General features: G+C 33.0%; 1 protein-coding gene across 1 annotated transcript; it reads right to left on the bottom strand.

Annotated features, from left to right (window-relative positions):
• Nucleotides 1-2,484: 2,484 nt before the first annotated feature.
• On the bottom strand, nt 2,485-10,796 carry LOC132557361 (splicing factor C9orf78 homolog). The gene is made up of 9 exons (XM_060221851.1): nt 10,702-10,796; nt 9,553-9,667; nt 9,002-9,060; nt 8,473-8,553; nt 8,050-8,115; nt 7,354-7,485; nt 6,588-6,724; nt 5,015-5,113; nt 2,485-4,156 (listed from the first exon to the last, which is right to left on the bottom strand). Exons 1-9 carry the CDS (start codon nt 10,794-10,796, stop codon nt 4,071-4,073), a joined length of 870 nt encoding a protein of 289 aa, XP_060077834.1. The 3' UTR covers nt 2,485-4,070.
• Nucleotides 10,797-12,319: the final 1,523 nt, after the last annotated feature.

The raw sequence follows: 12,319 nt of genomic DNA, 5'->3' as shown, positions 1-12,319 counted from the left end.
GATAAATGTTACTTGTAAATAAACTTTAAACAAAATCCATGTACAAACATTTTAAATAACTTGTTTTTATTTTTTATTTGATTGCTTCAAACATTCAATTAAAACTTAAAAAAATAAGAATAAAAATATACAACATTGACTTAATCTTGTGTTTTTTTCTTTGCTGTCTTTGAGTATGATGGAACAGGATTTTAATATTTGTTCAGATATACATGTATTGTGTGTTTACACTCGAAGTATGCTTTCCTCTTCATTCTTATTAAATCTTTATCAATATTTGATTGATAAAACACATTAGTTTACATAGTTGTCATATTCCAATGATTTCAATGATTTTTGCAGATACAATGTATACTGTTTCTAAAAATAAACATGAAATGATTTGGAATTTTAAACGGCTACATCATATCATCTACACTTTTGTTTTACTCTCTATAAATTTCATGTGTAAGTTCCCCATTGTCCTTAGTTGTGCCCATGTAATTTTGGAACTTATCTGCAAAACAAAATGGCTGAAAGGTGGCCATCTTGGATTTTGACTTTGAAAGTTTGTTATTGCTATTTCTTGAGAAGTACTTGACAGATCTTTCTTAAATTTCATATCTAGGTTCCTTTTGATCTCTTGTTGTGCCCATGTAATTTTGGAACCAATCAGAAAAACAAACTGGCCAAAAGGTGGCCATCTTAGATTATGACTTTTTGCAAGTTTGTTCTTGCTATTTCTTAAGACGTACTTGATGGATCTCTCACAAATTTCATGTCATTCTTTAGGTCCTTAGTTGTACCTATTTGAGTTTGTGACTGATCAGAAAAACAAAATGGCTGACAGGCTGTTTCTGAAGTACTGAATGGATATCTCTTAAATTTCATATGTATAATCCCTTTGATCTCTCCTTGTGTTTGTTTGCTTTCGGGACTGAACAGTAGAAAGAAAATGACTCCCAGGTGGCCAATTTGGATTTGGTAGGTAAAGATTATCATTTATTTTTGCAAAGGAATGTTCAAATGTCTTATCACTGAAAGCAAAATTGAGAAGAGAAAAGAAGGGAAAAAGATCCAACTTTCAAGGAGCATATAAAGATCAAACAACGGTGGGCACCAAGATCCCTCTGGAATCTCTTGTTAAAACAACAGGAGCTTAAATCAAACACAAATTTAATGAAATATGGGCAAAGTATAAAAAAAAAAGAAATATTTGAAGAAAATGCCTTGATGAAATACCAGAAAACTTCATGTTCTAGAATGGTAAGCATATTCTGCTTCATCACAACCGCATGCAAATGCGAGTAATATCAAGATCCCAAATAAGAACAAGGTAAAACAAAAATGGAGCCAAACCAGGCATACTAACAAGCATCAAATATGTCAACCTTCATAGGCACTAGGAAATAGTATTTGCACATGTTTAACTATATGTTAAAACAATTTGCATTTCATCCATTCACATTACCGCAGAGAGTGCTAGAAACATTGAATCTAAAATATTGGTTTGAAAAGTTCACATAGTCCCAGACAGTTACTGTCACTTTCATTTCAACCAAGGTTTTCTAAAATTTGTGTCATGTGTGGATCTTTTAAAGTTGTTTGTTCAGCTGAAAAAGTATACATGATCCCATGCACTATTGGCTGTGAAATAGTTTCAATTTGATTGTACATGTATATTCCTCTCTGAACTATGATAATACCCAACATTTATAATGAGGGGCCAAAAATCATAAAATCTCCTCTCATTAGAATAATCTTTATAAAAGCTTAAAAAAGTGAAAAAGTCAGTTTCCTTAATATTTGTGTTGATTCACATCCCCTTCAAAATCTCTTCATTTACATTAGAGAGAAACAAAGTCCTGAAGGTGTGTCAAGATCAGGAGCACACATTGTATATCTCAGTTCGGGTAATTTTACATTAATTTTCTTTATTAAAAACTTTTTTGTCCTCAAGGTTTGTTGTAACTTACATGCCACATTTTAATTTAAGTTCACAGTTCAGAATATACTATTGTACTAGACGTTAATTCTTTGACTTTTATTGACACATAAATTTTGACTTTTCTCAATCTCCTCCTGGGTTTTAAACTATAGACCCTTATCATCACTGACCAGTCTTTCAAAGACGAAACAAATGTATGATTAATTACGATACCTCTAGTTATAAATTCATATTGAAAGGTGCTATATTCACTTGTGTGTATGCTATCTCTTACCATTTCCTGAAAATAATTCCTATTTGGTCGGTACAGTATACATGTATATGATTTCATGTCTTTTAGAAGGGGCGTGACAGATGTGTACAGTAATGAGAGAAGACAAATATAACTTTTACTGGTCCGTAGCTTAATCAACTATCAAAAACAGGAAAACTGAGAAATAACTTTCTTTCACTAAAATTGATGATATGAGAATCTGTACTATTGCACAATCATTTCACAGAAGGGAAAAAACAGAAGTAATTCTTTTTTAATTTAACATACCATAAACATCAACACAAATATCTCAAATGTATTTATTCATTATGAATAATCCACTGTAGCTTGATGCCCATATTCAATCAGTGGTCCATTTCATCAAATGTTCAACTCTTTCTCCACCATTCTTTCATTCATTCATTTCTCTTTGCATTGTACATATAGTTTACTCATTTCTAATCTTAAAGTGACCATTCTTTCATTAATTAATTCATTCATTCACATTAAGTTGCATCATGAAGCTGTGTCTACCTTCCATCTTTTGTAAATAACCACAAGATACTTATTCTGAAGGGCTCCCACACTTCTCTAGCATGAAACTTTCAAATACAGAGAAAAAAGGAAGATTGACACTGACTAAATCTACCAAATATTCCTCAGTAAAAAGGCAATATGAAGTAATGTTACCCAGCTTATATGAAATAATGTTACCCAGCTTATATGAAGTAATGTTACCCAGCTTATATGAAGTAATGTTACCCAGCTAAGTGTAGAGAAAGAGGAATAGTGTTTATCTCTGATATGGTTGCCTATTTTGTTTTTTGTATGACCAGAGAGGTATACAAACATTTATAAGTAATTACATTTGTTATAGTCCTTAATATTATTAGTATAGATTTGTATTCATGTATATATATAGTATGTTAACAGTAAACCTTCCGTGAGTTTGAATAGGTGGGTAGTTTAAACTCATGCTTTTCAATGAAAACAATCTTTTTCTAGTCTTGTGGTAGTTCAAAACTGCTCTATTCTTGTTTCACTTACAATCTGAATCACGTGATCACACTGTGTGATAGCACATATTCCTAACTATATATAGATACAGAGGGATGTTGACCTTAAAATAATCGCTCTGCGTAGTCACTATTCACGTAGACAGTAAACTGTGTGGATAGAGGGTTGTAAATGGATATCAGTATCGCAATATTGTAGAAATGTATACCCTACCTTCTCCACCAGAATAGTATGTACAGCATATGCTATAGCCCACCATTATCAACATTAAGTTAGACTTGTATTAAATATTTAAAAAATTCTTACAAAAAAATTATCCAGTTTGTTTTTCTTTATTTATTTTTTTCATTGTCTGTGATGACATGTGTTCTTGAGCAAGAAAACTTATTGTTTTTGCTCTGGATGGCAAGCGACTGGCCTCCTGTATGTTGTTAAGTCAGCTAGCAACCAGTTACTACCAGCCTCCACATGACCCTAGCTGTTCACAAGGCAATTAACACAGCAAACAAATGAACCAACAAATCTTTATCACTGATATCAACATTGATTCCATCTCAGTATCAACTGTTGCTAGTCAGAATCAATAACCAACATACTTATTGGGGCTTGCAGGATGTCCAGTACTGACACAGCACCAGTATCCTGTCTGTGGTCACTAAGGTCATTATTTGTGAATCTGAAGGTCACAATGGCCATTGTACAGTGTAATCAGTTACTGAATTTGTTATTCTTGTACTAATAACCTTGTTTATAGACAGAATCTGAGGCAGACCCAGTGACAGATTTTTACAGAATCTGAGGCAGACCCAGTGACAGATTTTCATAATACAAACATCATCTTACATTAACCTGAAAGATTATATTTGATCAATGTCAGTATCTTCTCATCTGTTTCTTGAATTTTTCAAAGTAAAAATCATCTGTGGCTTTTTCATCTGTTTTTGACTTTCCATCAGCACCTGAAAACAACAAGAAGGACTGACTGATACTGTTAATCACTTATATTTTGTGAGGGATTTATTTTCGCAATAATACACAAGAAATGTCAATCACGAATTCAAATCCCTCACAACACCTTTTATTTGTACAGAAATAATTCATGATTACATCCAAACTGATTTGATTGCTGATAATGGAGTCCATATATCTAATAGCCCATCATTTGTGAATTTAAAGTCATTTCTAGACCACTGTTCACAAGAGCATGTATTTGCAAATTTGTCTGAAGAGGTATGTTCACCAAATAAAGTATCTGAGAAATTTAAGTGATTTACAGTATGAATATTTACATCGAAACTGAAAGAAATAAAGTTAATACAGAATGAAAAATTCAAGTACATTGCTTTCATACTTATCAAGGGGAGGCCTCTTTTCTTTCATTACTTATCACTTGCTTGTCAATTTTGTAATTCTTTAAACACTAACGTACTGTGTGCATAACCAACTCTTTTACACTTAAATATAAATCATGAATGAAATCATTTCTATGTGAGATTTTGCCATATTTCAAAAATATATAAAAGTTATCATCAGCTTTCCCAAGAAGTGAACCATACTCAAGGACACACAAGGTGCAAGTTTGCTAACCATCACTTATGTAAACTTTCATTTGGAGAGACAAACATTTAGTACCTAGCCTGTGTCAAATTTGTATAATGATGGACTAAATTTCCACCTAAAAGGCTTCAGCTACGAAATCAAAATACATCTTCAAATGAAATTGCTGATATATCTGGAAATAAATTATAGATTAAAAACAAATAATGTAGAAAGTATTGTAATTATCACATTATGAAAAATTTCACAGGTGAACTCACCTGCTGGGGTCTGAAGTCTCTCTACGTCTCCAACTCTGACAGGCTCAGGGCGGGGTGCTTCTTCTTTCTTGAGAAGTGGCTTTGTATCTTCTACTTTAACTGAAAACATATACAAATATCAAATTATGTATCAAGTTCTTCCTCTTATAAAAAGACTTCAGTGATATATCGTTTTGTATCATAAAACGATAAATCCTTGTGTATTGTATTAATTTGTTTGTTTATCTATATCAGGATACTCTAAATGCACCTAAACATTCGTTAATCTTTATCAAACTCAAAAAATGCACTGATATTTTTTTTCAACCATTTAACAGAGATGTGGTAAACTGTTCAATAATACCTCAAAAATATCAGAAATTGTACAAAAAGTAAACATTATCATGTGTGCTTCACTAAATATCATTATGCACTCAACCATAAATAAGTTGAACCTTTTAAGCATACACATGTGTTGGATACATATCAAAATTTGGCATCACATACAGTAACTGGTATCTTGAGATAGGTGTATTAACACATATCACAAAACTTATGAGCAATTATAAGCTTAGATATCGCTGTAAACAGATGGAAGATTCTGACCAGAAGTAAAAGTGCACAAGTACACATCCAACACAAAGACACTGTATATGAGTGTCCATGTAGTGGAAGATAACAAATGAGCACAAAATCAATAAAAGTCATTGATAAAATGTAAAAGGCTGTAAAGGTGGACATAAAACCTGACAATTAATGAAAACCAACACACCAAAGTTGTGATTTCAGTTGTGTAGGTAACTAAAGCATCAGTGTGTATTGTGACCAATATTTCCAAGTAAGATTGTTGTGAGCTTTGAGTGTTACATAAATGGCTTTTTATTATAAGTACCATATTACTGTTTATCAACAATATCAATGAAATGTGATTCTTAGTGTGAACCTAGGGTTTTGTTACAAATGACACCGAGGTGTATGTATATTTGTAACCTTCTCATACATCATATCCTTTGTAACGACCTCATGTGGTATGTTTTTATTAACAGTCATAACCACACATAGGGTGTTTTACAATAACCATGTTTTTGACCTATGTGTTATTTATGGATAAAATTTAAAACTTTGGTTTATAGGTACCTTTAAGTAAGATTTTGATTTTCGGACCGAATTTTTACTTCAAATTATTACAGGTTTTTGAGTTTTCCACGTTTTTCAGGTCTTTTTTTACTATGAAATAGAATTTTGGCAGGACTGACAAAGTACTTCATGTTAAGCAAGTTATTCATGTTTTCTGAATTTGAATCATTAAAGTTCAACTGTATATGTCAAAGAAATTTGCACATAATCCAAAGCATCAAACAAACTGCAGGATTCCATCATTATTTCATAACAGTTTAGCAACTGCTATATTTCATCTACAAAAGATCAATCTAGATTCCACACATCACATTTCCAGTAGAGAATCATACATCAAACTAACAAAGAAAACATAACAAACGTATTGAAATATCAACAGAAAACATTTCACTGAAAATCAAGATCTCAGAAGTTTGCATTAAACAAATACACAAATGTAGTACGTAAATTGTCATACATCTGTTATGTTGGACAAAGTTGGCAGCCATATTTGTAGGGACAAAGTCTGATATCTCCTTTTCTCTCTTCCTCATTCTCTCAGTCAGTAGTTTCTGTTTAGCTTCTTCAGTTGCCTCAATATTACTGATCTTGGCTCTGTAATACATATATATAAGGGATATTAATTTCAATTACCAATCTAAGTAAATATATTCATTTCAATCTTGTTAGGAAAATCAAACATTACAATTTTCACCAGGAAGTTATAAATACAATCTTTCTGTCAAGTTGTTTCGCTAAAAATCAGGAGTTCAAACTCAGATCCACTGCTGAAAATAGCCCTGAAGTAACAGCTCATGTACATGTAATTTGAACCTGAAACCTTCAGATCTACATACATTGGTGTATAAATAGGATGCATTGTGCTTTATTTTTTTATATTTTGATATCAAATGGGCATTGAAATCTGACATCTTCAGATTAATATTAATTCATGTTGAACTGAAGGTTTCAGATCTTAACTACCCATCATAATTGCTTATATATAAATCATGTGTTGTTTTTACAATTTGTATATATATTGTGATCCAGTATGTATCATTATCACTTAAAAGACAATTTGAAACTACAAACTTGTTGTGAATATCAAGAAGTTTCATCAATAAACCTTCCAAATATCCTGTAACAGGGGATGACACCACAATGTAATGTTTAAACAGTTGTAGATTTTCTATTTTCTTGGCTAAGCCATTAGGTGCTGTATAAACAGGTTTACATTTACTTACTCTATACCCAGATCCACCTCTGGTATACCAGACAGCATCTGATTAGACAACATGTCTTCTGTCTTTTTTCGACTTGATTCAACTTTCAGATTTTCTGGTAGAGCAAAAAGTTTATTTTCTTGCTTTTTGGATCTGAAAATATCAGAGAACTTTTTTAAATTCATGACTTCAGGCTATGTATGTTTGTAATTTGTAATTCCTTTCTTTTTCAAGAATTTTAGTTTAGAAGAAAGTGACACTTAAAAAGGTTACAGAATATGATAAATGGTGTTTGTTCTCTGGGTATATCTCCCCACCAACAGCCAGATTCATCTCAAATGGGGTCTCCCTGTAGTAGGTGGTTGCTACCTATCTACATAAGTGATGCCCATTTCATGCAATCCAGAGCAAGAGCAAGAGCAAGAGCAAGAGCAGGGTATTGAACCAAACACCTCAGATATTCACTCGCTGTTGCGAAGACCATGGTTCTGCTGTTTGAGCTATAGTGACTCTATTAAAGAAACATTTCAAATGTTTACAAGAAACTTATCTATCTGGGTTTTAAGAGTAATGTAGAAAGTAACAACGTTTATCAAATATAAAATTATATAAGAGGAACAACTCTTACAACATTTATTATATAATAAAGAGAGAAATGTAGTATATATCCTTAATATACAAGACAGACATACTCACCATACTAAACAACAAACTTACTTATCAGTGATTTCCTCCTTGTGGTGACCTTTCCTTTTGGCCAATTCATCTTCTACATACTTCAACCTAGTTATTAATGAGAATCAATGTACAACTGAAATAATATCTTAACTATACATGTCATGAGTGTGACTGTATCTCCTTTGACACAATTTGATTATTATTTTTGTAAAAACAACTTTAGTAAGGTAAATTCAGGAAACATAATAGTCATGAATATCTTTTTATTAATTTTTTCCCATTTAAAAAATTTTATTATGGCTTATACATATATACATAAGAGTTCAAAAGGACTGAAAATATCATAGAGTTTACAAGTAGAACATAGGCAAATGAGATTTTATCATCTCTCAAAGCAATTCTTGATATAGTATATAACTATAATTTTTTTCCTGAAGATAATTTAGGGAAAGAGAAACTCACATTTCTGTGTCTTCATCTCGACGGTTTGTTTCAGCAGCAAACGCTGTACCTATGGATTCACTGTCTACTACATTTATTGGTCTGTAAAAGAAATCAAGGAACATTATTAACATGCATGTGACAGTACTTGATAAATACCATAGATAGTGCCATATTAATACTTGAAATCTTTCTGCACACAGTGCATAACAACGAATATAATTGCAAGCTTTCTAGTCTCAAATTCCTGAACAAAGTCTGATTCAAAAATAAATCTTAACTTGCTTAAAAAATTCTTATGATCAAATTATAGTATCTAACATTCTGAAATCCAAATGGCTATCAGCATGCAAGATGTGGTTGTTTAAAGTGATATAGAACAAAGTGATACTGCAGTGAACAAAGGGTGATAACTCTGTATGCATTAGGACCAAGTCCTGTTTTAAGAATATCAGACTTCTAAGTTCTAAGTTATCATTCCAAGAAGTACTTTGACACAATGTATATGTACTAGCTATTCAACAATTAATTGTGATCAACCCAGACTTACTTATGTTTCAAAGCCTTCATATCTACAAATCCACCAGTTTTCATTTTGAATGGGTCATTCTGGAGTAAGGAAAAACACATTAACAAAAATGCTTACAAGAGGAAGTTTGTCTGCTGAAATACATATATAAATTCAACAGTAATTAAAATTATAGGAATCCTGGTAATAGTCAAAATATCGAATCTATCTTATCAGCTAATCCTTAATTTTGATCAATGACACAATACACAGGTAAGTAACCGACAGTCATTTTTTTTCCAAACATATTGTATTTTTCTTGATATTTGGAAGGTATGATGTGTATTCCATACACACATACATGTCAAAATACAAAGCCGAATCATCAATGATTTTTGGAATTGAGAACAATTGACATATGGCACTCAACGATCTATATACCTGATACTTCTATTGAAACCATATAAATATCAGGTAAATGATTTAACTGTGGGAGTAAACAGATCACAGGCCATTTAGATTATCAAAGTTAAAATCCCTCTTGCAGTACCACACACATGAAAAGCTTATAATTAGCTTGTTTATATACCTACATCATCAGTGGTCTGTTTTGTGGCTACTTCCTTTCCTACTAACAGCACTTCAGCACTCACACCATTAGGCCTTGCTCTCATTTTCTGTAGCTCTTTTATATCTTGCAATTTCGTTCTAGGGTAATAGACGAAAGAGAATATCAAACAATGAATACAAAAGTAGTTAATGACTACAGAACTAGATTTTAACTTCTTTGACACACTTAAGACCTAAATATCTTTAGAAGTTTCATTACTATTAGAGAGATTAAATGTTCGTAATGACACTGTCTGTGACCATTTAGCTTTGTGCCGACTGGTAGAGGGAATTTCCCTTTAGCTCAAACAGTAGAGTAGCAAACCAATAAGCCAGAGGTGGGGATTCAATCCCCGACAGAGGCTTACTATTTTTTTCATCCTACATTTGATATCATAGACCACTCCAACTGCAAGCTATGGGAAAGTGTAATCTAGAGGAGACTGTGGGGCTTTCTTGCAACAATGGAACCTGGGTTGAAGTTGTGCTGTACATATCAGAGATATAGTCACACTCTAACTGTAAGAGGGAATTTCATTTTATTTCATTCTATAGAGCGGTTTACAAAAAGACTGATGTTTCGTGTTCAATACCCAAAGGAGGAAAACTACTCATTTCCTGTTTAATAATAATAATAATAATAATAATAATAAAGTTTTATTTATTGTCGGTATTAAAAACAATACAAACATTAGCTCTTCAGAAAGTCTGATATATACATGTAATAGTGCGATGTTTATCATAGTTTTGAATCTTAAGTACGTTTACTATTATGCCTATAGACATGAATACAACAAAAACAGTATTCGCATTAACAAATCAGAATATGCATTTCTCCTATAACGTAAGTGGATGCAGGTCGGCCTTCTATCAGGTGTGGTCACCACTACCGTCACAACTATGCATGGCGTCTGTCACCAGTTTCTCGCTACGTAAACGGTCACACACAATGCCATGTTAAACATATAATTAATCAACAGTACTATGTTAAGTAATATTCATGTTGTGGATAATGACTTAACAGGCGTTTTGCAGCTGTTCAGGTGATTCATGACCACGATACAATGCAGCATACCACAAAGAGCCGCTATTTTGCGATAACTTTTCCAGATTGTAACTTATCAAATATTTACCCAATGTCATCTTCTTTGTCAGAATTGTCGTCGCTACTTGACGAATGTCGACGTTTTCTGATTGTCTTAGCTCGAACTTTTTTAAACTCCGCCATACTTGTTTTTATTTTGGCATCGGGATCAGATATATTCTTCCATTAAAAGCATTACGAATACAAGACACAAGCGTCCAAACTACGTCGGACGAGATTCCAAGGGAGGTAACCTCGCTACACTTCATCAAAAAGTCACAAATCAGCTGGACAGAAATATAAGTCATGATTAATGTATTTAAACTCAGATATTGATTTATCTTTATTTGACAAGATGACTCTTTCATTCAGTTCAACTTTTTTTCTTTTTTTTTGCTCTCCAAAGAACATGTGCATTATATAGTGGATACAAATCGTTACTTTTCATAAACAACTTACTGGACTGATTTAATTTTTATCAATTTTGGCTAGAAGCATCCCTAGGGAAATAGGAACACATTTTGTATAAATGGTGGATCTCATTGCCCCCTCCCCCGAGGCAAAAAAATATGTAAAAACTGAAATCCTATACCTTTTGTAGTAATGATTGGATTTTACCTAAATTTAGTCTGAAATGGTCCATTGTTCGGGGGGGGGGGGGGGGGGGGGGGGGGGGGGGGGGGGTCAATTTTGTATAAATTATAGGTCATGGCCCCCTGGTCGGGAGGGAGTGGCGGGGCCCAAAAGGGAAAACAGAGTAAATTCTTTAAAATTCTACTCCTCTTGTTAGAATGAATTGATAATTCCCACATTTAATTCTTGGGTGAATGGAATCAGTTGTGTTTTATGGATGGGATGGGAGGGACAGGGGCCCAACTGGGGAAATAGGACAATTTTTTTAAATTTAAACCCTACTTCTCCATTAGTAATGATTAGATATCGCCCAAATTTGTCACGAAGTATTCTTGGGTTAAAGGGAACAAAGTTTGTGTAAGGATCCCAGGAACCATAAGGCAATTTTGCAAGTCCTTCAAATTTTACTCCTCATATAAAGATAAATGGATATTGCCCAATATGGTCTGAAGTATTCTTGGATGAAGGGAAATAAGATTTATATAAACGGCGCCTCCCGGCCCTCTAGGGCGGAAGAGATGGGCCCAATTAATGGGGAAATGTAAGTTCCTTAAAATCCTTCCTCCATACAAGAATATTGTCTGAAGCAATTTTTATGAATAGAGACAAATATTTCTTTTTTGAAGGCCGAATAGCTGAATTTGTCAGGTGAGCGATGCAAGTCTCTTGGGTCTCTTGTTTGACTGATATATACAAGTTTTATTGTGTTGGCTGGTCCCATCTCATTTCACAAATTGTTGATTCAATGACAGAAATATAACGGCTAATGTCATTTTATCAAATTTTCATCTTGTCTGATCTTTTTCATGAATACTATCTAATAATATCTTCATTTCACATTTGATTTTGAGTGCGGAGGGCCTGTGTGCATTGTCTAAAAGTGGCCACTTGGGTCATTTCTAAGGGAACGGATGCGCGATATGTCCCCTGGATTATGATCATGATGATAATGATATAATAATGATATATGTTTGTAAAACCTATCGATTAAATATGTTGTATATTGTCTCGTGAATGTGTCTCTCGTTACTTGG

Source organism: Ylistrum balloti, unplaced genomic scaffold (assembly GCF_031769215.1).
Source record: "Ylistrum balloti isolate Yb309-2 unplaced genomic scaffold, AGI_CSIRO_Ybal_v1 Utg370662, whole genome shotgun sequence".
Lineage (NCBI taxonomy): Eukaryota > Metazoa > Mollusca > Bivalvia > Pectinida > Pectinidae > Ylistrum > Ylistrum balloti.
Note: the sequence above shows the minus strand (reverse complement) of the source record. Positions and strands in the feature narration are given on the sequence as shown.

Coding starts and splice junctions, on each gene's coding strand:
- LOC132557361 (XM_060221851.1), bottom strand. CDS start 10,796: ATGGCGGAGTTTAAAAAAGTTCGAGCTAAGACAATCAGAAAACGTCGA. Junction 9,668..10,701: donor GACAAAGAAGATGACATTGG/GTAAATATTTGA, acceptor CTATTACCCTAG/AACGAAATTGCAAGATATAA. Junction 4,157..5,014: donor GAGACTTCAGACCCCAGCAG/GTGAGTTCACCT, acceptor TGTTGTTTTCAG/GTGCTGATGGAAAGTCAAAA.